General features: G+C 47.4%; 1 protein-coding gene and 1 long non-coding RNA gene across 2 annotated transcripts in view; one reads left to right on the top strand and one right to left on the bottom strand.

Annotated features, from left to right (window-relative positions):
• Positions 1-7,538, top strand: part of LOC105531010 — a 32,649-nt gene extending 25,111 nt beyond the window's left edge. Inside the window, exon 2 of the long non-coding RNA XR_001004725.1 lies at positions 7,206-7,538. This is a non-coding gene — a long non-coding RNA (uncharacterized LOC105531010). The remainder of the gene's footprint in view (positions 1-7,205) is intronic.
• A 220-nt stretch (positions 7,539-7,758) lies between these two features.
• Positions 7,759-17,639, bottom strand: POLR3D (polymerase (RNA) III (DNA directed) polypeptide D, 44kDa). The gene is made up of 9 exons (XM_011968796.1): positions 17,566-17,639; positions 17,133-17,302; positions 15,182-15,225; positions 14,443-14,594; positions 14,174-14,298; positions 13,801-13,969; positions 13,143-13,405; positions 11,889-12,041; positions 7,759-11,720 (listed from the first exon to the last, which is right to left on the bottom strand). The coding sequence occupies exons 2-9, from the start codon at positions 17,295-17,297 to the stop codon at positions 11,598-11,600; spliced, it is 1,194 nt and encodes a 397-aa protein (XP_011824186.1). The 5' UTR covers positions 17,298-17,302; positions 17,566-17,639; the 3' UTR covers positions 7,759-11,597.
• Between the last annotated feature and the right edge of the window lie 10,206 nt (positions 17,640-27,845).

Below are 27,845 nucleotides of genomic sequence, written 5' to 3'. Positions count from 1 at the left end.
AACCTCAGGTGATCCGCCCGCCTCCGCCTCCCAAAGTGCTGGGATTACAGGCGTGAGCCACCGCGCCCGGCTATGTGTGCCTTTGTCTAAAAAAAAAATAAAATAAAAAGAGGCAAATGTAAAAATCTGATAAAAGGATGTTTGGCTGAGAGTGGTAGTGCTGGAAGTGGGGAGAGATGCTAATAGTCTGGACAAATTTCTTTGGATTATTTTGAAAAATGTAACCACACCACCATTATCACAGCTCAAAAGAATGAACAACAATCATTTAATATTATCAAATATCTAGTCAATATACAAATGTCCCAAACTGTCTCAGGATTTTTTTTTTTTTTAAAGTTTGTTAGAATTGTCAAAGATAAACAAAGCCAGGCCGGGCACAGCTTCTCATGCCTGTAATCCTAGTGCTTTGGGAGGTTGAGGGAGGATAATCACTTGAGGCCTGGAGTTTGAGATCAGCCTGGGCAACATAGTGAGACCCCTCTACCAAAAAATTTTAAAAATTACCCGGACATGGTGGTGTGTGCCTGTAGTCCCCGCTACTCAGGAGGCTGAGGTGAGAGGATCACTTTAACTCGGGAGGTTGAGGCGGCAGTCAGCAATAACCACAACTGCATTGCAGACAGTGTGCTAGAGTCTGACTACATCTCTAAAAAATTAAAAATTAAAAAGCCAGACACCAGTTAAAGCAGTGAAGACAGATTTTATTTAGTAACTACTAACAGTAGGGGAACAGCTGAGTTCCATTCTAATTTTCAAAGAGGTAACTGGACCTCTTAAAGGGGGAAAGAGATGCGGGGTGTGGTGGCTCATGCCTATAATCTCAGCACGTTGGGAGGCTGAGGTGGGAGGATCTCTTGATCCCAGGAGTTCAAGGCCAGTCTGGGGAACAAAGTGAGACCTTGTCTCTATTTTTTTTTTAATTAGCCATAATCCCAGCTACTCAGGGGGCTGACATGGCAGGATTGTTGAGTCTTGGAGGTCGAGGCTGCAGTGAGCCATCCACCTCCCCCGTTCTCTTTCTCCTTTTGAGACAGGATCTTGCTTTGTCATCCAGGCTGGAGGGCAGTGTTGTGATCATAGCTCACTAGAAAGTTTAAAGCCATGATTCTGGATGAGATTGCTGAGGGAAGCAGGGTAGATGGACAAGAGAAACCTTGAAAGGCCAGAGCCCTGGGCATTCCATGTTTAGAGCTGGAGAGATGAGGAAGTGCCAGGAAAGGAAGTGAGGCACACACATAGCCCCTGACATAAACCATCCACACTGTCATGGCTCAGTGGTCCAGGATCACCCGAAGCAGACGATCCTCCTACTGATGTATCTTCAGAAGCCTGTAGTAGCCTAACACTAAGCCCCCAGTGCCCATGCCACTCACCTCACTTCATCTCATCACAACGACATTGTACCAACCATCTCACATCATCACAAGGATGAGTACAATAAGATGTTGAGAACCACATTTACATAACTTTTATTACAGTATATTGTTATAATTGTTCTTTTCTTACTGCTGTTGTTAATCTCCTACTGTGCTAAGTTATAAATTAAACTTTATCATAGTTATGTATGAGTAGGAAAAACCACAGTATATCTACAGCTCAGTGCTTTCCAGTTTCAAATATCCACTGGGGGTCTTGGAACTTGTCCCCTGCAGATAGGAGGGGACTACTGTTTTGTATCCTGTGGGGTTGTATGTGTGGAGAGAGGGTGAATATGGGAGTGGTCTATATGTGTATGAAGGGGATGCATATGTGTGGGTGAGTGGGTGAGGGAGGTGTTTGCCGGAGCCGTATCCTTTGAGTGGACAACAGGGAATGGGATCTAAGGCCCACAGAAGGGTCTGGTCTCAGGGAAGAGCTTGTGCCACCACACCTAGCGAATTTTTGTATTTTTAGTAGAGACAGTTCATCCATAGGTTTCTTTTCTTTCTTTCTTTTTTTTTTTTGAGACTGAGTTTCGCTCTAGTTGCCCAGGCTGGAGTGCAGTGACACGATTTTGGCTCACTGCAACCTCTGCCTCCCGGGTTCAAGCAATTCTCCTGCCTCAGCCTCCCAAGTAGCTGGGATTACAGGCATGTGCCACCACGCCCAGCTAATTTTGTATTTTTAGTAAGGACAGGGTTTCTCCGTATTAGTCAGGCTGGTCTCAAACTCCCGACCTCAGGTGATCCGCCCACCTCGGCCTCCCAAATGCTGGGAGTACAGGCGTGAGCCACCACACCCAGCCAAACAGTTCATCCATAGGAATAAGAGACAAGAACAGGCACCTGGACACAGACTCAAGATGTGGTAGTGGGAACCACACCCTCTCTGACTGCTTCTATTTTTCTTTTTTTTGACACAGTCTTGCTCTGTCACCCAGGCTGGAGTGCAACGGCGCAATCTTGGCTCACTGCAACCTCCGCCTCCCGGGTTCAAACAATTCTCGTGCCTCAGCCTCTTGAGTAGCTGAGATAACAGGTGTGTGCCACCATGCCTGGCTCATTTTTGTATTTTTAGTGGAGATGGGGTTTCACCGTGTTGGCCAGGCTGGTCTCAAACTCCTGACCTCAGGTCATCCGCCTGCCTCAGCCTCCCAAAGTGCTGGGATTACAGACATGAGCCACCATGCCCGGCCGATTGCTTCTGTTTTCTTAATGCATTAAGAAGCAGTGTCCTCAGCTGAGAGTGAGAACTGGGGAGAGGCGTTGGAGGCTTGAGGATATAGGAAAGGGAAATGGGAGAGTAAACAGACAAGGAGAACGGTAGTTTATGTTTTATTTATTTTTAAAAATCGTTAAATAAAGGTTCATAATTCCCCCACCCCTGCCAAGTAACAGAGGCATGTATCATGTTTCCTTTAAGGAAAGCTCCTGGGAGCATCCTGTCTTAGTCCATCTGGCTGCTGTTACAAATACCACAGATTGGGTAATCTGTAAATAGAGATTTATTTCTCACAGTTCTGGAGGCTGGGAAGTCCAAGATCAAGATACCAGCAGATTCGGTGGCTGTTGAGGGCTTGCCCTCTCTGCTTCAAGCATGACAAGCATGACGCCTTGTTGCTGTGTCCTCACATGGTGGAAGGTGGAAAAGGGACAAACATTCCCTCAAGCCCTTTTATGAGGGCACTAATCCCATCCACGAGGTGGGAACCCTCACGGTCTGATCACCTCCTAATGGTCCTGCCTCTTAGTACTGTTGCATTGGGAACTAAATTTCAACATGAATTTTGGAAGGTCACAAACATCCAAACCTTAGCACTGCCCCATGTTTATGATTACATACCATTGTCCAGAAAGTAATGATAGGGTCACCTCTGCCCTCAAAAGAGGCTGAGAAGTGGTCTTTGTATTGAATGAGTACGTGCCCTCCTAAAAGTCAAGGCTTATTATCATGGAAGAAGGAAAGAGTGGATATTTGCATATTAAGGAACAACCAAGAGCCTCTATCACATCTTTTTTTTTTGAGAGAGAGAGAGTCTCGCTGTTGCCCAGACTGGAGTGCAGTGGAGCGATCTCGGCTCACTGTACCCCTACTTCCCGGGTTCACGTGATTCTCCTACCTCAGCCTCCCAAGTAGCTGGGATTAACAGGCTTGTGCCACCACACCTAGCGAATTTTTGTATTTTTAGTAGAGACAGTGTTTCACCATATTGGTCAGGCTGGTCTCGAACTCCTGACCTCAAGTGATCTGCCCGCTTCAGCCTCCCAAAGTGCTGGGATTACAGGCGTGAGCCACTGCGCCCAGCCTCACCTTTAATCTTGCCAAAGCCTTTACCTTAGTTTCCATAGAAATAAGAACTTTTTCTTCAGCACTCACATTATATCAGTTTATATATTTAATAAAAATTATGCATTTACCATAATTTTATGCATTTCTTTTCTTTTTTTTTTTTTTTGAGACAAAGTCTCACTCTTGTTGCCCAGGCTGGAATGCAATGGTGTGACCTTGGCTCACCTCATTCGCCACCTCCCAGGTTCAAGTGATTCTCCTGCCTGAGCCTCCTGGGTAGCTGGGATTACAGGCATGTGCCACCACACCTGGCTAATTTTGTATTTTAGAGATTTCTCCATGTTGGTCAGGATGGTCTTGAACTCCCGACTTCAGGTGATCCGCCCACCTCGGCCAATATCCATCTCAAAGTGCTGGGATTATAGGCAGGAACCACGGCGCCTGGCCCAACATTTGTACACACACACACACATATATGTATTTTTTTTTTGAGACAGAGTCTCACTCTGTCACCAGGCCGGAGTGTAGTGGTGTGATCTCAGCTCACTGCAACCTCCGCCTCCTGAGTTCAAGCAATTCTCGGGCCTCAGTTACCTGAGTAGCTGGGATTACAGGCACGTGCCACCACGGGCCCAGCTAATTTTTTATTTTTAGTAGCGATGGGGTTTCGCCATGTTGGCCAGGCTGGTCTCAAACTCCTGGCCTCAAGCGATCCACCCACCTTGGCCTCCCAAAGTGCTGGGATTACAGGCAGGAACCACGGCGCCTGGCCCAATATTTGTACAGTTTTAAAAACAGAACATTAATTACACATTTAACTACAAATGCAATGCTGATGCACACGAGAATAGATGCAAACATTCTGGAGGGAAAAATCTATCAAAAGCCTTAAAAATCTTATAGGATAGGACTTAGCAAACTCCTGGGCTCAACTGATCCTCGCACCTCAGCCTCCAGAGTAGCTGGCACTATAGGCTCATACCACCACGCCCAGTTAATTAAAAAAAATTTTTTTTTTCTTCCTAGAGACCAGGTCTTGCTACGTTTCCCAGGATGGTCAGGAAAACCATTTTAAGTAGAGACTCCTAAGGAAATAATTGAGGATACTGGCAATTTAACAGGTTTTTTTTTTTTTTTTTTTTTGAGACAAGCTTTCACTGTCACCCAGGCTAGAGTGCAGTGGTGCAATCTCGTCTCAGCTCACTGCAACCTCCCCGTCCTGGGCTCATGGAATCCTCCCGCTTCAGCCCCTCAAGTAGCTGAGAATGCAGGTACAAGCCACCACGCCTGGCTAAGTTTCATATTTTTGGTAGAGATGGGGTTTTATCATGTTGCGCAGGCTGGTCTCAAACTCCTGAGCTCAACTGATCAACCAGCCTTGGCCTCCCAAAGTGTTAGGATTACAGATGTGAGCTACCACCCCAGGCTGCATCATTTTTTAAATGATGAAAACTAGAAAAAAACTAAATAGCCCAGAAATGGGAGATCGCTTGGGTGAATTTTTATAGTACAAAGACAGATTCCAATATAACCATTAAAGTTGAGTTGTACAATGTAAGAGACATTTCTAAAGGAATTCTTGTGATCATCTTGCCCTGGGGAAAGGTCTGAGAGTCACACTGAATATAGCTAGTTTAAGTACTGGTCATGCTTTCATCGGGAGTATACTGTTTTGAGGGAATGAATCGGACAGAACTGTGTTGGCAGCACGGCACAGTCTCAGGATGCTTCACTCAAACTGTGAACCCTTATGCCAACTCTCATGAATATGGCTGGTGGTACCCACCAACCACTCCACTCCCACCACTTTATACGGAGAACCTGAACTGCAGGGGACAGAAAGCGAAATACCCACATTTCCCTAAATCTCTTGTGCTAGCATTCTGGGCATGCATGAGGTTTTACCAGTTGAGGTTTGAAAGGTGGAGGTAAACCTGAGGCTGCCTTCTTCACTTTGGCCGTTTTCCACTGCCAGAGCTGTGGATGAGCTTGACTCTCCTCTCTCTCACACCTAACATCGAATCTATCAGCGGATCATGCTGGTGCTACCCTTGAAATCAGTATCTAGAATCCAATCACTTCCCAGTGCCTCCGCTGTTAGTGGCCTGGCCAAGTCACTGCCATCCACTGCCCAGGGACTCCCTCAGCCCTGCTTCCCCCCTCACCCCCACACCGGCCAGCTCACCAGGTCACTTTAAGAATAAAGCCGGGCCGGGCGTAATGGCTCATGCCTGTAATCCCAGCAATTTGGGAGGCCAAGGCGGGTGTATCACCTGAGGTCAGGCATTCGAGACCAGCCTGGCCAACCTAGTGAAACCCCAACTCTACTAAAAATACAAAAATGGTGGCAGGCACCTGTAATCCCAGCTACTCGGGAGGCGGAGGCACGAGAATCACTTGAACCTGGGAGGTGGAGGCTGCAGTGAGCCAAGATCATGCCACTGCACTCTAGCCTGGGCGACACAGCATGACTGTGTCTCAAAAAAAATAAAAAATAAAAAAAAAATAAAAAAGAATAAAGCCAAGGTCCCTATGGTGGCCTAAAAGCCCTCTCTCTCCCTCAGCTCCAGCCAGTCTCTCTGACTCTTCACTCAGCCCAGAGCACTCTCCCCACCTGCATCTGATCCCGCTGGTTCACTTCCTCAAACTATACTTCTCAAGGAGGTCTACCCTACTTGCTGCAACATGCCTGGCACCACCCAGAATCCCCTGCTCCCTGCAGGTTCCCAAACTCTTGTCACCTTTTAACCTCCTTCCTTAAGCGTATCCTCTGTCTCCCTCACTAGAGCACTGGCTCCTCCAGCAGGCCACAGCCCTTTGTTTAACCACTGCTTTCCTAACTCCTGCAGGGTGCCTAGCACACAGCAGGCACTTTCTTCAGGTGTGCCAGGGTGCAGGTACAGCTGTGTGGTTCCCCAGAGGCAGCTGGGGCTGTGGGATTCCCTCATCCCTGGCTGGCAGCTGTGGCAGTGTGTTGTGTTCTAGAACTCAGTCGAGCTTGAGTCTCCACCCTCCTGATTGTGGAAGAGGGTGTAGCTCCCTCACCATCTGTTCTATGGGGTTCTGATTCCTGGATGCTCAACCTGTGGCTCATTCCTCCAGCCTTCCAACGAGTCTATAAACTTCTCTTCCTGTATTAACTCTTTCTGCTTAGAATACCTAGAATGGTTTCTACTTGTCCAGTGAAACCTCATGCACGCCCTGGAATATACACAAGATAAAGTCTCCAGGCCAACAGTGATCAAGACTGCATTTTTCTTTTTCTTTCATGTAAGCTTTCTAGATGTAAAGACTGCATTTTTTACTGACTAGATCTTAAATGTAGATGAGCCAAATAACAAAGTCCAACTTCTGACTCAGTTTTTGGGGAGACAGATCAGTGTTTACCCCAATGGAAGGGAACAGAAGAAATGCTTCAGAAGAGCTGAGGCAGAAAGTGGCCATGGCAGAGGGCTCCTAAAGCTAGCATCCCATCACCATCTCTGTTTTTTCAGATGACACCCCTAAGACCTGAGCCCCTTCTGGACCCCACACTCCACCTGTAGAACTTCAGTGGGGCCTTGTGTGGCCGAACCACAATCCAAGAGACGTGTTCACATCATTTGTCGCTAGCGACTGCCATCTCGAGGGGAAATGCCCCAAATGTGGAAGTTATCTGACACCAGGACTGGGGGGTTGGAGCACTGGATGAACAGCGTGGGTGCCACTCTTTTACTGTGTACTGTCCTAAGAAAGAAAACCCTTTCCCTTTGAAGAGCCTAGTGCTGAGTGCCCAATTCAATCGGACCACGCAGGGCGGTCTGAGGATTAAAAGATGCTACCTTTAATTCCTTCAGCTAATTCAGAAGTATGTGAAACACAAGATACTCATTAACGTGGAAGAACCGGATGTGTGTGCTTGTGGGTGCATATTATTTATTTTTCAGAGACAAGGTCTCTCTATGTTGCCCAGGCTGGTCTTGAACTCCTGGACTCAAGTGATCCTCCCACCTCAGCTCCAGAGTAGCTGGGACCAAAGAATTGTACGTATTTTTGAGTGAGATAGAGTACACGATAAAACCACATAATTTATATCATTATAAATAACATACAAAATTTTAAAGGCTGAAATAATATACATGAGCAGTCATAAAATATAATGAAATCACGTCCTTTGCAGCAACATGGATGGAGCTTGAGGTTATTATCCTAAGTGTACTCAGAAACAGAAAATCAAATAGCACATGTTCTCACTTATAAGTGGGAGCTAAATAATGGGTACCTATGGACATAAAGACGGAAATAGCAAACACTGGGCACTCCAAAAGGGGGTGAGTAGAAGAGGGGCAAGGGTTGAAAAGTTACTGAGTACAATGTTCACTATTTAGGTGATAGGTATGACAGAAGCCCAATCCCCACCAGTACGCAATATACACAAACATGCACACGTGGCTGGGCGTGGTGGCTCATGCCTGTAATCCCAGCACTTGGGAGGCTGAGGCAGGTAGATCACTTGAGGTGAGGAGTTCGAGACCAGCCTGGCCAACATGATGAAACCCCCATCTCTACTAAAAATACAAAAATTAGCCGGGTGTGGTGGCACGCGCCGGTAATCCCAGCTATTTGGGGGGCTGAGGCGGGAGGATCACTTGAACCTGGGAGGCAGAGTTGCAGTGAGCCAAGATCACACCACTGGGCGACAGAGTGAGACTCCATCTCAAAAAACAAAACAAAACAAAACTAACATGCACATGTACCTGCTAAATCTAAAATAAAATAATATACACTAAAATGTTAAAACTGATTTTAGTAGAATAAAAGGTAACTAAACATTTTAAAAAGCTAGGCCTAGATGAACACTTAATGATTTTACATTGTGGCATTTTTTGAACATGGCAACAGCTACTATGAATTGTCTATCCAACTGCCACTCCAGCTTCCTCCCTACTAACAAAACCCCGGCTCAAGGGCAAGTGTGCTCAGTGCCAGGGGACGCACAGGGGATGCACTAGTCGACCCATCCCCCTTTGCCAGGGCCCGGTCCGAGAGTGGGCATGCAGCCCACTCTATAAAGAGACAGGGGTGAGGCTGCTGGAGTTGCTGACGGTTCTTCCCGGATAAGGACAGAATAAGAATTCTCCTTTACTACTGTCCATTCTGGCTGTGGACAATGTCATTTGGAGAATGATGCTTGGCACAGGAGCCGCCATTCTGCAACACTGAGGATGGCAGAGCAAATGGTTCCAAGGAAATTGTGATGACATTTTGGCTTCCACCCAACTCTAGAACTATCTATTTACAGACTTCTTGCTATGTGAGATAAACATTCCCATTGCTTAGGCCACCGTCAGGCTAATTTTCTGTTACTTGTGCTGATCACATCCCGTTATAGGCAATTATCTGCCTGGCACTGAATAAATGCCTCATGTTCCCTCTAACTTAAAAGCAACCCTATTAAGCTACTAGTGTCTCACTCTTACATAAAATAAATAAAACCAAGCTTAAAGAGGATAAGTGATTTTTTTCCAACCCAAGTTACCAGTGGAGTCAGATTCAAACCCAACCGTGACTCGATAGCCCGGACTCTGCCACTTAATCATGTAGTTAGAAAAGTGTGCAAGCCTATTGTTCCTTCTTTCTGTATTTCACAGAAAGCGTATACACAGATGCAGGTAGCAGCAAATTTGCATCCACTTGCGCTCATGTATGAATTTGGCTTTGGGCTCTTCTCCTCTGTCATTTGTCTGTATTCCTTGGTAGAAACGCATGCCTCACAGGCCCGACAAAGAATGCGGACTCTCCTCTCTTTACCCACACTTATTGATGAGACCTGACTTGTGCATCAGTGATCTAGAGACAGGTTGTGCGGACTTTGATACAGAGTCATAAGGTTCAAGCCAAGACATCTGAACGGGCAAAATGAACGTGAAAGCAGTACAGGTTCTTCCTCAAACTTTCCTGGAAGAGTCAGAAAACTGAAGATTGAAAAACACCCAATATCTAACATCAGGCCATTGAGTTCACCCAAAAAAAGCAGAAGAGTATTTCTGAACCAAAGAAACAGAACAGAGAGGATGAGAATGGAGACCTGCTGGCTGTGCATCAGCTATTTAAAGGAAGAAAGGCTGGAGCCCAGAACTAACCAAAGCTTAGCCTTCAACCAAACAGGACTTCCCCGCACAGGTTTCCAAGGAACCCTTTCTGCTCCAGTCCTCTACAATGTGAAGCGCCCAGAACAACACTATCCAATGGAGCTGACATGAGCTTCAGCGCCGGAAAGGGCGATGTGGTCACCAAAGAGTCAGTCAGCCTCACAGCTGCTGGCTGGGCAGGTTGAGGGCTTTATAGGAAAAGCCCAGCCTTGACAAATGAGTTACAGGCTTGAGGAACTTGGAAAAGGAAGGTGAGCCTGAAGGAAGATGTACCCAAAATCTAAGGGGCCACTAGGAATCAGGGATGGGGGTGGAGGGGAAACGGTTCTTCCTGGGCCCCTGTGGTTCATACTGTCCCAGAGGCCATGTGCCACGACACCAGCAAAGGGAAGCTGTGCCATCAGTGTCTAACAGCCACACAGGCCGCCACATGAGACTTTTTTCTAACCTGCAAATGTCTCCCCAGCTGAACCAGGGAAAATACCAGCCCTACGGTCAAGACAAGAGGAGAAGCTATTCCTCCAGGGACAACACAGTACGATGACCTGGTAAAGGGAACAGGATCACAGACCCAAAAAAGTAACCCTGAGTAGGTGGCTCTGGCAGTGCTAGGACAGGAGACAGAGGCTGGCCTCTGAAACCCAAAGTTTTTGAAGTGGGCATCATCAGCCAAGTGTCAAAGAGGCCATTATTCAATATATCCCTAACTTCTCTTACCAAGGGTTTAGTTTTGTTGTTAGCAATATATGACTCCAGCTCATACATGAGTAATAACTGCAAAGGAAAGAGTACGGGGAACATGTCTTGGGCCCAACATGTCCCCCAAAGGCTTTTGCAGGGTGCTGGGAGGAAGTCTCTGACTTCTTCCTTTCTGTTACCTGCAGCGATTACAGTAACTCACACAGGAGGCACCTGGCTAACACGAGCCAGGAGAAAAAGGCGTAGAACAGCCTGACACCATAAATTTAGGGCATCAGGCCCAGGGTGAGGACAGGATATAAAACAGGAAGGGGCAAGAGTGGGGACGGGAGAGCTCTAGTCACTGCTTCTGGGAGACTTGAAATCTCTATTTTGTTTGAAAATAGACTCAGGTAGAGAAAAAGGACATGAATATTTATTGAGTGCCTGCTGGTTCTGGCCTTGTGCGTGGCCTTGTGCAGTTTTCATCTATAACAGCCCATGAATCCTCACCCAAACCCTGGGAGGTAGGTATCATCCCCATTTGTGTCGGATGAGGAATAGGAGGCTCAGAAAGGTTAGGTAGTTTGTCCAAGGACACAGAACCAGGAACTGGCCAGCTTGGACCGAGAGCTTAAGTCTCAGACTCAATCCTTGCTCTCTCTCCTATGCTGCCTCTGGGAGGAAGGAGGGAGCACCAGTAGAAGCTGCAGTCCTCACACTTCCTGCCCCGGCGGCCCAGCAGGCACCAAGAGAAGCCAGCCCCTACTCACAGACCCTCCCCACCTACCTTGGGAGGATGCATCAGTGGATGAGATTAAGACATAAATACAAAAATAAATAGCAGGGCCAAGTCCCCAGCAGCAAGGATGTGCCATCTCCATGCTGCAGGAAGGTTCACTGTGCCATTTACAGCTGCTATGGGAGGAAGCCCTGGGGGACCTGGGACAATGACTGCCAAAGGCTGGAGTGGGTGGGCTCAGTGGGCCCCTTCTGGGTCTCACAGATTCAAGAACAAAATGTCTGGAGCAGGCAGCAGCCGTGGGCACAGGCACCGTCCTCCTCCATCTGCTCATTTTACCGGTGTTTGTGATCCAAGAGGGATTCAAAATCGGGGGAACATACAAGTTTGTGCTTCACGTGTCCCAGGACTGTCATCTCCCCTGTCCTACTGTCTCCAAGGCCCACGGACACCAGCTCCTGCCAATGGACAGAGACAGTGATGAGAACCACCACCACGTGCCCAGCGTGTAGAGCTGTGAATGGGGACATGATACTCCCAGAAACCCCCTCCCTTATTTAGCACTGGCTCTTCAATCCTCCTCCACTCCTTAAAGGGTCCCTCCCTTGCCCTAAGGAGGCTCTTACCTGCAAGAAGGAGCAGGCTGTTCCCATGGTCACATCCAGAGTCACCTTGCCCAGGAGGAGTTGCACCCTTCCAGACTTGCGGATGAGTAGCTTGCCAACCTGACCCTCTGTCAAGTCAGCCAGGGTACAAGCATTCTCTGCCAGCTTGGCTTCCTGCGCAGAAAACCAGAAGATGGACACTGGGCTACGAGCTCTTTCCTCCATCTTTCATGAACCCCCTTCTACTGCCCAAGAGAAAGGCACAGCAAAGGTCAGAATGAGCTCCCCAAAGAGTGCCCTCTCCTAGGGCTGTCGGCTATGGTTAAAATACAAAACCCATAGCAAACAAATACATAAACGGACAAAATATCAGTAACTGCTGAAGCTGAGTTCTCGTACATGGCAGTTTATGTTCTCATTTTTTTTTGAGACAAGGTCTGACTGTGTCACCCAGATTGGGGTGTGGTGGCATGATCTTGGCTCACTGCAACCTCTGCCTCCTGGGCTCAAGCCATCCCCCCACCTTAGCCTCCCAAGTAGCAGGGACTACAGGCACACGCCACCATGCCTGGCTAGTTTTTGTATTAGCCATGGTGCCACCATGTTGCCCAGGCCAGTCCCGATCTCCTGGGCTCAAGTGATCCTCCCGTCTTGCCCTTCCAAAGCGCTAGGATTAGAGGCATGAGCCACCGCACCTGGCCATATGTTCTCTCATTTGTTTTTTGTTTTCTTTGTTTTTTGTTTTTTTTTGAGACGGAGTCTCGCTCTGTCGCCCAGGCTGGAGTACTGTGGCCAGATCTCAGCTCACTGCAAGCTCCGCCTCCCGGGTTCCCGCCATTCTCCTGCCTCAGCCTCCCGAGTAGCTGGGACTACAGGCGCCCGCCACCTCGCCCGGCTAGTTTTTTGTATTTTTTTTTAGTAGAGACGGGGTTTCACCGTGTTAGCCAGGATGGTCTCAATCTCCTGACCTCGTGATCCGCCCGTCTCAGCCTCCCAAAGTGCTGGGATTACAGGCTTGAGCCACCGCACCCGGCCTATTCTCTCATTTGTATGTCTTTGAAGTATTTCCTTATAAGAAGTGAACACACACCCCTGCAACACACACACACAATTGGGGTTGGAGGTACAAAGACCCATGGCTCTTGCAGGCATCAAGAAAAACCACCCATTATTGTCCCATTTCAGCCAGGGTGGCACGGCTTTGCTTCCCACTACAGGTCACCACTTCCCCTCTTAGTCCCCGACTCTATCCCACAGGCCTCTGCCTGAGCATACCCGGTCTTTCTCCTGCTTGATGAGCATCATCTGTCCATCCTCACCCTGCACCTCTGTCTTGATGGGCTTGATGTCCTGGGTGGGCGGCTGGCCAGGGAGGGTGTCTGGCAGCTGCAGAAACAGCAGTTCCTCCTCCTTGGTAAGGCTCAGCTCCCTGAGCAGCTCTGCCACGGATACATCCTTTGGGAGGCCTGGGGTCTTCCTGGCTGCTTTGGGAGGAGCCTTCATCTTGGCCTCTTCCTCATCTCGTGGCTCCTCTTTCACTGCCCGGGTGATAGAAATGGAATGCTATCATGTGACCACCCTCCATACCAGCTCACTGTTACCAGCCCTTTGCCCCCGTCTGCTCCACTGTCACTCAGCCAGGGAGTGGGAAGGGGGCACTGGTTATAGAGAGGGGCAAGAGACAACATGTTTAAATCTCGCCTGACTTATCTAAAAAGCGACATCTGAGGCTGGACCCACCGCTCCATGCCAACACAGGAACCCTCTGCGAGGGAGAATCGGGCATCTTTGTTCAGCTCATGTATCTTACAGCCAGGATGGGAGGACCTGCTCATGAGCAGCAGTCAGGGACACAGGCAAAGGATGCCTGATGCACAGGATTCCTGGGGAGCAGCCATGGAATTGGAGATGAGAAGTTAACTGACAAGAGTACCTTTCACAGCAGGTACATCCACCTCCATGTCTTCTTCCTTGGGGCCAGTCAGCCAAGGTTTAACATCTGGTTCGTCATTTTCTTCCTTAAAAAGCCACCCCGAGTGAGCCAGCGGCAGCTGCACAGGCATATTTCGAGTGTCGTTCCTCAGCCCGGGGTCATCGAGGAACTGCCAAAAAGAGTCTGGGTCATCCAGCCTGCTAGCACATGCACCTGGATCAAAGTCTGCTTTAGTCCCTTTCTAACCAAAGATTCCTGCTGCTCCCCAGGATTCCAGGACATCAGTGAGCTCTTCTGTCCCTCACCTGGCTCCCCAGAAGCCCTCTTCTACAGCCACAAGGAAGCCCCTTCCCCACAGCCTCCTGGTACCCACATCGTCCTTCTCCAGCATGCGCAAGATCTGTTTAGTTTCTTCGTCTGTCTCTCTCTTCTCTTTTTTGATGTTGATGATGTGAGAAGGTCCCATGTCTGATACATCCACTGTCTTATCCCAGTTCCCTGTGGGAAATCACCCAGGTCACTAGGGATCAATAAGGAAGATGCCAACAGCAAGGAAAACTGAACTGGGAGCGGGGAAATTCCACTGCTCTCGCCCTTCTCTTGGGCAGTCTGAACTGAAATTCACTGATTCCTTCCTTGTACCTTTTTTCTTCATCATTTCGGCTGGGCCCTGCTCAAAGATGGAGTGAGACTGGATCACTTCTGGGCGGCCTCGTCCTCGTCCATGCCCCTCTCGCTGTCGGTCTCTGTCCCTTTCACGCTTCTCCTTCTTGACAGTTACTTCTTCCTTGGGCCTGGAAAAAAGAATGGATTAAGGGAAACCACTCACTCATTGTGTCTCCAAAAACTGGCCTTACTCTCCCATACCACTTCACTCCAAGACAGCGGACAGTTTGAGCCAATAATTACACCATGAGAAGCAGAATCCAATCCTAATTCTAGCACTTTTCTCACTTCCATGATGAGGCAGGATTTTTTCAGTTTGCTTTACTTTACGTTCTTGTCCAAAAATGTAGATTTTTGTTTGCATTGGGACTGAAAGCAGGAAGGCAGAAATGCAAAGGAACTTCAGGGAAAGCGTGATACATCTTTGTTTAAACTATTGGCTCTCAACTCGGGCCATCAAAGAGAATCACTCCATTCTACTGCCAACAAGTTAAATCACAATTTCTAGAGATGGAACCCTAGACACCAGTATTTTTTTTTTTTTTAAAGCTTGCACATTAGAATCACCTAGGAGCCAGGGTTGAAAATCACTAGTGAAAAGAACTACAGATATAAATTTAAATTTTGGAGCCACAAACCTAGTTATTTCTCCCCAAAGCCCCAAATTCAGAGCAAGTAAATAAGGGGCAAGTATTCAGAAGGACTAGCTACTTACTCTTCCTTGATCTTCCGACTGATGATATTTGGGGTGAAGGTTTTCTGAAAGCAAAATACAGGAGTCACTGATGTGTTAGGTTCTGACCCCAAAGTACAGAGGAAAATAAAAATTCCCAACGGGCATCTTCTACAGACCATGGCCACCACGACTCTCTTTGGCACATTCCACAGTGCTGTCAGTTTTATAGATACACGTGTGCCTGAAAAGGAGGAACATCATGGTGTGGTGGCAGTGGAGTTACGCATAGAAGAAAGGGGCACCAAAAACCATTTTTAACCAGTAGCCTTAGGAAAGAAGATCCTGGCCGGGCGAGGTGGCTCAAGCCTGTAATCCCAGCACTTTGGGAGGCCGAGACGGGCGGATCACGAGGTCAGGAGATCGAGACCATCCTGGCTAACACAGTGAAACCCCATCTCTACTAAAAAATACAAAAAACTAGCCGGGCGAGGTGGCGGGCGCCTGTAGTCCCAGCTACTCGGGAGGCTGAGGCAGGAGAATGGCGTGAACCCAGGAGGCGGAGCTTGCAGTGAGCCGAGATCCGGCCACTGCACTCCAGCCTGGGCAACAGAGCGAGACTCCGTCTAAAAAAAAAAAAAAAAAAGGAAAGAAGATCCTGAAAGAAGGTCCTCTGGGACTTCTAAAAGCAAAGGAATTTCTCTGGTCTCACCTCTTATCTTCAAACTGCTATAGAGACCAGTCAGTATCATGGGGGAACATCTCTAGCAGCAAGGCCTAAGTAGGGAAGGCCACAGATCTGCCAACACTCTCAATCAGTGTTGGCAGTGTTTTTCCATATTTTCCAAGGCAAAGTTAGGTTTTTAAAGACTGCTTTATGTCCGGGCGTGGTGGCTCATGCCTGTAATCCCAGCACTTTGGGAGCCCAAGGCAGGTGGATCATGAGGTCAGGAGTTCAAGATCAGCCTGGCCAAGATGGTGAAACCCCGTCTCTACTAAAAACTACAAAAATTAGCCAGGTGCGGTGGCAGGCCTCTGTAATCCCAGCTACTCAGGAGGCTGAGGGAGGAGAATCGCTTGAACCCCGGGAGGTGGAGGTTGCAGTGAGCTGAGATGGTGCCTCTGTGCTACAGCCTGGGCGACAGAAAGAGACTCTGTTAAAAACAAAACAAACAAACAAACAAAACTGCTTTATTTGGCCAGGAACGGTGGCTCACGCCTGTAATCCCAGCACTTTGGGAGGCCGAGGTGGGTGGATCACAAGGTCAGGGGTTCAAGAACAGCCTGGCCAACATGGTGAAACCTTGTGTCTACTAAAAATACAAAAATTAGCTGGACATGGTGGCGGGCACCTGTAATCCCAGCTACTCAGGAGGTTGAGGCAGGAGAATCGCTCAAACCCGGGAGGCAGAGGTTGCAGTGAGCCAAGATCATGCCATTACACTCCAGTTTGGGGGACAAGGGCGAGACTTCGTCTCAAAAAAAAACCCCAAAAACCTGCTTTATTCTTCTGTCATCCTGACCCCACCCCTTTCTGGGCTACTCTTGACATCCACAGTCATTATACACATGGGAGAGCCCACAGAGCCTCGAAGGCCATGCCTAGGATTCATGATACTCTAGATAACAAGTTTGCACACTGAGATGGTGAATTCTGAACGCTCTAAGACTGTGAAGTTTATGCCTGCCTGGCTTTCATGGGTTTCTTAAAGATGTCCAAACACAGAATAAGAGTAAATAAACACTGTTCAAATTGCTTTTGAACGACTTATTAGGATTCTCTGTCTTTCAACCACCTCTGGGACTCATTTCAACATTTTGTACTCAGTACCTAGATTTGAAGATAGGACAGGCTCCCTAGAATTTAAAGAGGGGTAGGCTTGAGGCCCAACGACACTCCTGACACATAGTAAGCCCTGCACAAACATCAGTTGAATGCCGGGGCTTGGAATTCAAGGTAGTTGAGTTTCTTTAGAAACGCGCCGTTGGATACCTTCTTGACTCCCCCGAGGGTGAGGTCCCTGGAACGGATGGAGGGAAGGCGGCCGGGGGTGAGAGGAGGCGCCGGCCGCCGCCCGATGAGCCCCCGGGCCCCAGTCAGGAGGGGTCGGGGCCCTCCCGGAGTGCTGGGCTCGCCGGCGGCGTTTCCTTCCGACATGTTGCCTGGGAGAGAAGGGGCGACGAGATTACCAGAGTGGACTGACACGCGGACCCTGGCGGAACCCAACCCCCTTGCTTTCCGGTCCCCCAGTCGGTGCGTCCCTCCAGTGGCCTCTCAGCTCCTCCCCTCCCACGTGGCGAGATTCCCGGGACCACCCAGGTGAGAGCCTTTGGCTCGCGACACGCCCTCTCTCCAGGAACCCCGCCCAGGAACCAGGCAGGGACGCACCCGGGCCGCGGCTCCACACCGCGCGTCACCACTTCACCTGCGACGCGACCCGCTGCCAGCTTTAGGTCTCCGCACCCGGCGGAAGTCTGCGTGGCACCGCCTGGGCGCCGCCATCTTGGCACGGGGCGGATGTGACGTTTCGGGGGCGGGACTGGGCCACAGTATTTATCAGGCGGCGCTTCGCTCCTCTCCGCCTTCTCTTCCCGGTTCTTCCCGGAGTCGGGAAAAGCTGGGTTGAGAGGGCGAAAAAGGATGAGGGAACCGGTCTGGGCTACGCTATGTGGCGGTGCTCGGGGGTCTTGGCCCCCGGGCGGTGGCGTGGAGGTGCCGTGGAGGTGCCGAGATCAGGGTGGCGGGTCTTGTCGGCCGCCAAGCCGCAATATGAGGCTTCGCCTCGGCGGAGCCCCTGGGAGCTTGGGGGTAGCTGCTCGGGATGGGACGAGGGGCGCGGCACAGAGAGCGAGACCTGGACTTAGAGTCGGGGAGTCTTGGGCCGTGCCGAGCCCTGTCTGCGGGTTCTCCATGGTGACCTTGGAGTGGTCACTACCTCCGGGCAGCGACCTCGCCCACTCTCGGGGACCCCTTCCCTGTGCTCCTGGTGGAGTCCTGGGGTGAGGCTGTGAGGGCAGCGTTGGAACAGCCGCAGTGGACCAACTGGTGCCCAGTCACACCCGCTTGGGATCACGAAGGCGGTGGCCCTCGGGTGCGCTCTTGGTTAAAGCCTGGACAGAATCGGAATACCAAGTTTGCTGTACTGCTGGAGGAATTTAAAGAACTTTTATTGACTCCAGCGTTTGTGATATAAAAAGTGTCGTTTAATGTTATCTCCCATCCCCCAGACCGTATAAAAACATTATTACGGGGAGTTTGAGGAAAGGAAATCGTTTCTACCAGAATGCCACGTAGAGTACTACTATTAAAAATTTTGTAATGTGTCTAGTAGTCTTCACAGAGTTGTATCACAATTTCGTATCCTTTTTCTTTTCTTTTTTTGAGGCGAGGTTTCTGCATACTGCAACCTCTGCCTCCTAGCCTCAAGCCATGCTCCCACCTCAGCCTCCCAAGTAGCTGGGACTCTAAATACATGCCACCACACCCGGCTAATTTTTTTTTTCTTTTTTCTTTCTTTTTTTTTTTTTTGTATTTTTGGTAGAGACGGGATTTCACTGTGTTGCTCACACTGGTCTTGAACTCCTGAGCTCGAGTGATGCCACCCGCCTCGGACTCCCAATGTGCTGGGGTTACAGGCGTCAGTCACTGCGCCTGGCCTGTATCCTCCTTTTTCAAATAACATTTCTCTGTTACGGCATCAAAGACTGCATAGTTCTCCAGTGGCTGTATCATGATTTAAGTATTTCCCTGATTGTTTCTTTTTTCCCTGTTTTAAATAATGCTGTAGTGAATATCTGGTACATTCGACGTGCTTTTTTTCGATTTTGTTTTCGTTTTTGTTTTCTTTCGGATTATATTCCTGGGATAGATTTCCCATCCTGGGATAACTGGCCAAAAGAAGGTGGGTTTTTTTTTGTTTTTTTTTTTTAAAGTAAATATTTGGGATGGGCTTGGTGGCTTACGCTTGTAATCCCAGTGCTTTGGGAGGCGGAGGTGGGAGGATCGCTTGAAAGGCTCAGCAGTTCGAGATTGCAGTGAGCTACGATCCAGCCTCCACACTCCAGCCTGGGTGACACAGCAAGACCCTATCTCTAAAAACATTTTTTAAATTAAACTTTTTATTTTGAGAACATGGTAGATTCATGTAAAGTTGTAAGAAACCATGTAGAGAGATCCCAAGTATTGTTTACTCATTTTCCCCCAGTAGTAACATCTTGCCATCAGAATATTGACATTGGTGCAGTCAAGATACAAGAAGTTTCCATCACCACAAGGATTACTCTAGTTGCCCTTTTATAGCCACACTTCCCTCCCCCCACCTCCTCCCACCACTAATCTGTTTTCCATTTCTGCCATTTTGGTATTTCAAAAGTGTTATATAAATGGAATCGTACAGTATGTGACTTCTTGGGATTGCTTTTTTTCACTCGGCATTGTTCCCCGGAGATCATCCAAGTTGTTGCGTGTATCAATAGTTCGTTCCCTTTTATTGCAAAGTATTCATGGTTTGTTTAACCATTCACCCTCTGAAAGACATCTGGGTGGTTTTCTGTTTGGGGTTATGGATAAAGCTGCTGTGAAAATACATGTACAAGATTTTGTGTGAACATAAGTTTTTATTTCTCTGGGATAATTGCCCATGAGTGCAATCATTGGGTCATATGGTAGTTGTATCTTAGTTTTACAAGAAACTGCCAAGCTGTTTTCCACAGTGGCTGTACCATTTTGTACATGCACATTTTATGGTTCTTCATTCATATTGCTAAATTGCTTTCAAAAAGGATTGTGCGGCCGGGCCTGGTGGCTCACGCCAGTAATCCCAGCACTTTGGAAGGCCAAGGTGGGCAGATCACTTGAGGTCAGGAGTTCCAGACCAGCCTGGCCAACATGGCGAAACCCCGTCTCTACTAAAAATACAAAAATTAGCTGGGTGTGATGGTGCATGCCCATAATTCCAGCTACTCGGGAGGCTGAGGCACGAGAATCGCTTGAACCGGGGAGGCGGAGGTTGCAATGAGCTGAGATCACGCCATTGCACTCCAACCTGGGCGACAGGGGGATAGTCTGTCTCAAAACACCAAAAACAAACAAAAAAACTCCACAAAAAAAAATAAAAAAGATTGTGCTGAAATACATCAACACTAAGAATGTGTGTATATACAATAATCAAACGTATACACATATACACACATTGTGGGCTTTTGATGGAGTCCTGGGTGAGGCTATGTGGGCAGCCTTGGAACAGCCACAGTGGGTCAACCGGTGCCTAGTCACACCCATCCTGGGCTCACAGCAGTGGCCCTCATGTGCACTCTTGGTCAAAGCCTGGAAGGAATCTGAATACCAAGTTTGCTCTACTGTTGGAATTTAAAGAACTTTTATTGGCTAGGTGTGGTGGCTCATGCCTGTAATGCCAGCACTTTGGGTGCGGGTGGATCACCTGAGGTCAGGAGTTCGAGACCAGCCTGGCCAACATGGTGAAACCCTGTCTCTACTAAAAGTACAAAAATTAGCCAGGCGTGGTGGTGGGCATCAGTAATCCCAGCTACTTGGGAGGTTGAGGCCGGAGAATCGCTTGAACCCAGGAGAAGGAGATTGCAGTGCGCCAAGATTGCGCCATTGCACTCCAGCCTGGGCGACAAGAGCAAAACTCCATCTGAAAACAAACAAACAAACAGGCTGGGCGCAGTGGCTCACACCTATAATCCCAGCACTTTGGGAGGCCAAGGTGGGCGGATCACAAGGTCAGGAGTTCGAGACTAGCCTGACCAACATGGTGAAAACCCATCTCTACTAAAAATACAAAAATTAGCTGGGCGTGGTGGCATGCGCCTGTAATCCCAGCTACTTGGGAGGCTGAGGCAGGAGAATAGGTTGAATCCGGGAGGCGGATGTTGCAGTGAGCCGAGATCGCGCCACTGCACTCCAGCCTGGGAGACAGAGGAAGACTCCGTTTCAAAAAAAAAAAAGAACTTTTATTGACTTTGAAATTTATTGACTCCGTACACACACACACACACACACACACACGCACAGACAGGTAGTACATAAGAATATATAATTTTAGGGTGTAGTGGCACCCACCTGTAGTGCCAGCTACTTGGGAGGCTGAGGTGAGAGGATCGATTGATCCCAGGAGGTGGAGGCTGCAGTGAGCTCTGATTGTGCTACTGCACTCCAGCCTGGGAGACAGAGGAGACCTTGTCTCAAAAAAACAAACAAAAAAGAGAATATATAATTTTTTGTCCACATCCTTTTGCGTATTGGCTCTTAAAATTTAAAACTTTGTTTGCCAATTTACTAATATATTAATATTTTGTTATGTTGCTTTCTAAACAGACCTTTTTCAACTTCTTTCTGCATGTTGATTTTACAATAATCAAACCGAACCTATACCCTTTTCCTGTTCCCTACAGAGCTACACGCAACAGCCCTTAGTTTCTAATTAGAGCACTGGGTAAAATAGCTTTGATTTCATTCTGTTGGGCTTTGAAGTTCACCAAGTAGTAGCTTTCCTGGTTTATTTTGTATTTTTAAAAGTACACTCATTCATTTTAGAAAATTTGGAAAAATTTAAAAAGCACTGAGAAGAAAAAGCTATCCATTATTATCCCATCAAATGTTTTATATACTTGAAGTCATTTTTCTATACATTTAGATTTTTTTTTTTTTTTTTTGAGATGGAGTCTCGCTGTGTTACCCAGGCTGGATTGCAGTGGCACGATCTCGGCTCACTGCAAGCTCCTCCTCCCGGGTTTACGCCATTCTCCCGCCTCAGCCTCCGAGTAGCTGGGACTACAGGCGTGCACCACCACGCCCGGTTAATTTTTTGTATTTTTAGTAGAGACAGGGTTTCACCATGTTAGCCAGGATGGTCTTGATCTTCTGACCTCGTGATCCGCCCGCCTCGGCCTCCCAAAGTGCTGCGATTACAGGCTTGAGCCACCGAGCCCGGCAGCATTTAGATTTTTTTTTATTGGGATATTTTACACAGGGGTCTTTTAACATTTTTATCTATTTATTTATTTTGAGGCCAGATTATGAGACTGGCTAGTTTTTGTATTTTTGGTAGAGTCGGGGTTTTGCCATGTTGCCCAGGCTAGTCTTGAACTCCTGGGCTCAATCCATCTGCCCACCTCTACCTCCCAAAGTGTTGGGATTACAGACGTGAGCCACTGTGCCCAGCTGAGCTTAGTTTGTTGTTAATAACGTTTTATTTTCACAAATATCATAATAAAGACAATAATCTCATTGTAATTTAACAAACTCTTAAGAACAAATACAGTCTTCTAGGTCTAAATGCAGGTTTAAAAGGTATAACAGATTCTGTCAAAAATCTGTTCTTGTGAATTTTTTTTTTTTTTTTTTTGAGACGGAGTCTTGCTCTGTTGCCCAGGCTCTAGTGCAATGGGATGATCTCGACTCACTTGCAACCTCTGCCTCCCAGGTTCAAGCAATTCTTCTGCCTCAGCCTCCCAAGTAGCTGGGATTACAGGTGCGCGTCACTACGCCCGGCTACTTTTTGTGTTTTTAATAGAGGTGGGGTTTCACAATGTTGACCAGGCTGGTCTCAAACTCCTGACCACAGGTGATCCACCTGCCTCAGCCTCCCAAAGTGCTGGGATTACTGGCATGAGCCACTGCGTCCGGCCTTTTTTTTTTTTTTTCCCCCCCTGAAACATGGTCTTGCCCTGTCGCCCACGCTGGAGTACAGTGGCTACTCACAGCTACAATCATAGCTCACTGTAGCCTGCAACTCCTGGGCTCAAGGGATCCTCCTGCCTCAGCCTCCTGTGTAGCTGGGACTACAGGTGTGCACCACCATACCCAACTATTTTTAATTATTTTGTAGAGACAGAATCTCACTATGTTGCGTAAGCTGGTTTCAAACTCATGGGTTCAAGCGATCTACCCCCTTTGGCATTCCAAAGTGTTGGAACTACAGGCGTGAGCCATGGCGCCTGGCCTCCTGTGAATTCTTCATGGACATTAAAAATGAATAAGAAACTGTTTTGAATATGTATTGGTAGAGTAAAAGGAATGTGAGATATGAGAACGCTATCCAAGTTCAAGCTATTACATGTTCTCTGTGTTATTTGTCCTTGTTTATTTGCATCATTTTGCAGGCCATTCATTTGCTGGTTCCTCCTTATCGCCTTGACGCTTACATGTTGGAGAGCTCTAGAATTCTGTCCTTGGGGCCGGGTGTGGTGGATCAGACCTGTAATTCCAGCACTTTGGGAGGCCAAAGTGGGCTGATCACGAGGTCAGGAGATCGAGACTATCCTGGCCAACATAGTGAAACCCCGTCTCTACTAAAATACAAAAAATTAGCTGTGCGTGGTGGTGCGCTCTTATAGTCCCAGCTACTTTGGAGGCTGAGGCAGGGGAACCACTTGAACCCAGGAGGCAGAGGTTGCAGTGAGCCGAGATTGTGTCGTTGCACTCCAGCCTGGGCAACAAGAGCGAGACTCCATCTCAAAAAAAAAAAAAAAAAAAAAAAAAAAAAAGAATTCTGTCCTTGGAATTCTTTCCTATTTTCTCTATACTAACTCCCATGACAATGGTCCAGTTTCTCAGCTTCAAGTGTACTGTATGCTGATCACTCCTAAGGGCTCATCTCTAGTCCAGTGCTCTCTGAACCCCTGATGTGTCTCTGCCTATTCCATACCTCCAGTTGGATGTCTGCTTGGGCATCTCAAAACCTATGTCCACATCCAAACTTTTTTTTTTTTTTTTTTTTTGAAACAGGGTCTTGCCCTGTCGCCCAGGCTGGAGTGCAGTGACATGATTTCCACTTACTGCAACCTCCGCCTCCCTGATTCAAGCAATTCTCCTGCCTCAGCCTCCTAAGTAGCTGGGATTACAGGCACGTGCCACCACACCCAGCTAATTTTTGTGTTTTTAGTAGAGACGGGGTTTCACCATGTTGGCCAGGCTGGTCTCGAACTCCTGACCTCAAGTGATCCACCTGCCTCGACCTCCCAAAGTGCTGGTATTACTGGTGTGAGCCACTGCACCTGGCCACATCCACACTTTTTTGATCTTTCTCCTCAAACTACTTCTTCAAAGTGGTCCCCATCTCAGTAAATGGTAGCTGCATCCTGCTAGTTGTTCAAATTAAAAATCTTGCAGATTTTTTGTTTTTTAATGACACAAGATCTTTCTTATTCTGTCGCCCAGGCTGGAGTGCAGTGGTGTGATCTCGGCTCACTGCAGCCTCAACCTCCCAGGCTCAAGTGATTCTCCCACCTTAGCCTCTCAGGTAGCTGGGACTATAGGCGCACAGCACCATGCCTGGCTAATTTTTAAAATTTTTTGTAGAGTTGGAGTTTCACCATGTTGCCCAGGCTGGTCTTGAGCTCCTGGTTCTTAAGCGATCTGCCCACCTCGGCCTCCCAAAGTGCTGGGATTACAGGCGTGAGCCACTGCGCCCAGCCTTGCGACTTACATATGAGCTACGACTTATATATCAGTATATATAATACTACGTCTTATATATCAGCTTTTCCAGGTACATCCGGGATCTTCCCACTTCTCACCACCTTGGTCCAGGCCACCATCATTTATTGCTGATTATTATAATTGCCTCCTAACTGGCCTCCTTCCACCTGAATCCTCCAAGTCTAGTCTCCACATAGTGGAACTGACATGTTTCACTTTGGGACATCTCTGCTCTAAACTTCCCAATGGCTTCCCATTTCAGAGTAAAAATCAGAGGTCTCAGAATGGCCTGCGGCACGGCCCTGCATGATCTCTCCCGGCACCTACCATTTCTCCAGTCTCAACTCCTTGCACACTGGCTCCCCCTGCTGTTTCTGGACTGTATCAGGCAACATCCTGCTTCAGGGCCCCTGCACCTGTTACCTGCAATGCCCTTCCTCCACAAAATTCTACATGGCTCCCGTCCATCCTTTAATCAGGTGGTTTTTGTTGTTGTTGTTTATTTTTTTTCCCAAAGTCACCTTTTCAAAGAGTCCTCTTCTGATGGCCCTATTTAAAATCATAACTCCCAACTTCTCCATGACGTTTCCTATCTCTACGTACCGACTTATTTTTCTCTAGAGCATTTATCACCACTCAACAGACTACAAAGTTTGTTTATTTATTTATTTACTTACCTATTTAATTATCTGTCTTCCCCCACCAGAATGTAAGCCCTATGAGAGCAGGGATTTTTTTTTTGGTTCTCCTTTCCCTGCCCACAACTGCAGGATCCTCATTGCCTGAAATAGTGCCTTATACATAGGTAAGCACCCAGTGAATTTTTTTAAATGGATGATTGAATTCCAATTTGTGATGAGATCAACTAGAAAATTTGGATGTGCATTAGAAAGAATAAGAGTAGATTGTTTCCAGAAAGCAATTGAATTTTGGCACCATTGATGTCAAAGCCATCTGTGAGTTGTATTATCATGTCTTCTCTATAGATTATTCTGTAAGTGACTCTTAATAGAGTAAATGTGGCAAGTTTTGGGTGCATGGAGGGAAGGCGCTTCATCATGGTGATCGCTTGTATTCAGTATGCCACAGTCTTGTCCTGGTTTTTTGTTTGTTTGTTTTTTTGTTTTTTTTTTTGTTTTTTTTGTTTTTTTTTTTGTTTGTTTTGGCAGTCTGGCTCTGTCACTCAGGCTGGAGTGCAGTGGCAGGATCTTGGCTCACTGCAACCTCCACCTCCCGGGCTCAAGTGATTCTCCTGCTGCAGTCTCCTGAGTAGCTGTGACTACAGGCGTGCACCACCACGCCTGGGTATCTTTTGTATTTTTAGTAGAGACAGAGTTTTGCCATGTTGGCCAGGCTGGTCTTGAACTCCTGAGCTCGGAAAATTCGGCTGCCTCAGCCTCCCTAAGTCCTGAGATTACAGGTATGAGCCACCGCGCCTGGCCTTGTCCTGGTACCTTGCCAAGCAGTGCACAGTGGTGTTCCATATTTCCTACATCATGTTCTTCCACTTTGGGTATAATTTACTGACTATTCCAGTACTGTGGTTCTATATGAGTCCTTCTACTTACGATTCTCTTTCATCATTCTTCTTGATCTTTTTCTCTTGAAGTTTCCTTTATCCCTCCAACATTCTCTCAGTGTCTCTTCTATAGTTTGTCTGAGTTCTTTAATATAATTCATCATGTTCCCATGTCTTAAAGTGATTAAATATTTAAGTTTTCTACAAAATCTGAGATACATATATATATTTTTTGAGACAGGTTCTCACTTTGTCACCCAGACTGGAGTGCAATGTTGTGATCATGCCTCACTGCAGCCTCCAAATCCTGGGCTCAAGCAATCCTGCTGCCTCAGCCTCCAGAGTAGTTAGGACTATAGGCCCATGCCACCATGCCCAGCTAACTTTTGTACTTTTTGTGAAGATGGGGTTTCACCATGTTGCCCAGGCCGGTCTCGAATTCCTGGGTTCAAGTGATCTGCCCACTTCAGACTCCTAAAAAGCTGAGATTACAGGTATGAGCCACCACACCCAGTCATAAAATACTTATTCTTTAGTTTAGTAAATGCTTTTAGAATTAGGTGAATGCTCTTCCTTAAAATAGATGACCAGTGAAGGTTGTAGGTTGTCTAAACATAATTTCAAAAAGAAAATGAAATAGGCACTGAGAAATCCATGTAGTTCTTATAAATACTCATGACCCACTCTTGTCATTGTAAACACATGTAAATGACCAAAGCGGTTTCCATGGACTACCTGGATATATGTGCATTCATTGGCTCACTGGATCTCCACAGTGAGCTCAGCCATAGGGAAATACACATAAACATTTTGAATCTATAAAGTGCATAAGCAATATTAAGACTGTAAATATGTTTTACTTATAGTCTCATTCTCTATTACATCAGACTCTGTATTTGCTATGCATCTTTCTACCACGAAGAATCTGGCCTTGGTACTCAGACAGACCTGAATTTGAATACTAACTAGTTTTACTACTTACGGCCTCAGTACTCTTTCCCACCTTCCACCTTTTTAAAATGGAGTTGATCAGCTGGGCATGGTGGCTCACACCTGTAATCCTAGCACTTTGAGAGGCCAAGGCAGGAGGATCACTTGAGGCCAGGAGTTGGAGACCAGCCTGACCAACATAGTAAGAACCTGTCTCTATAAAAAAAAAAAAAAAAAAAAAAAGAGTATGTGATGAACAGAAAAGATATTGGTAAGTGAAAAAAGAAGGTTATAAAACAGCATTATTTCATTCTATTTTTGTTAATAAATTCTATACATGTATTGGCTGGGTGTGGTGGCTCACATCTGTGTAATCCCAACTACTTTGGAAGGCCAAGACGGGTGGATTGCTTGCATTTAGGAGTTTGGGACCAGCCTGGGCAACACAGTGAGACCCCATCTCTATAAAAAAATTAAAAAATTAGCCAGGTGTGGTGGTGTGCGCCTATAGTCTCAGCTACTCAGGGGGCTGAAGTGGGAGGATTACTTAAGCCAGGGAGGCAGAGGTTGCAGTGAGCTGAGTTTGTGCCACTGTACTCCAACCAGGGTGACAGAGCAAGACCCTGTCTTGAAAAAAAATTAATTAAAAAAAATTTTGGCCGGGCGCGGTGGCTCAAGTCTGTAATCCCAGCTCTTTGGGAGGCTGAGACGAGCGGATCACGAGGTCAGGAGATCGAGACCATCCTGGCTAACACGGTGAAACCCCGTCTCTACTAAAAAATACAAAAAACTAGCCGGGCAAGGTGGTGGGC

The sequence above is a fragment of the Mandrillus leucophaeus genome, unplaced genomic scaffold (genome assembly GCF_000951045.1).
Source record: "Mandrillus leucophaeus isolate KB7577 unplaced genomic scaffold, Mleu.le_1.0 Scaffold86, whole genome shotgun sequence".
Lineage (NCBI taxonomy): Eukaryota > Metazoa > Chordata > Mammalia > Primates > Cercopithecidae > Mandrillus > Mandrillus leucophaeus.
Note: the sequence above shows the minus strand (reverse complement) of the source record. Positions and strands in the feature narration are given on the sequence as shown.

What these genes read in the sequence shown, in the direction of transcription:
- POLR3D (XM_011968796.1), bottom strand. Translation starts at nt 17,297, where the DNA reads ATGTCGGAAGGAAACGCCGCCGGCGAGCCCAGCACTCCGGGAGGGCCC. An exon ending in AGTCGGAAGATCAAGGAAGA is followed by an intron (nt 14,595 to 15,181) that starts GTAAGTAGCTAG and finishes TCTTTTTTCCAG; the next exon opens with GCCCAAGGAAGAAGTAACTG. An exon ending in GGATGTACCTGCTGTGAAAG is followed by an intron (nt 13,406 to 13,800) that starts GTACTCTTGTCA and finishes TCACCCGGGCAG; the next exon opens with TGAAAGAGGAGCCACGAGAT.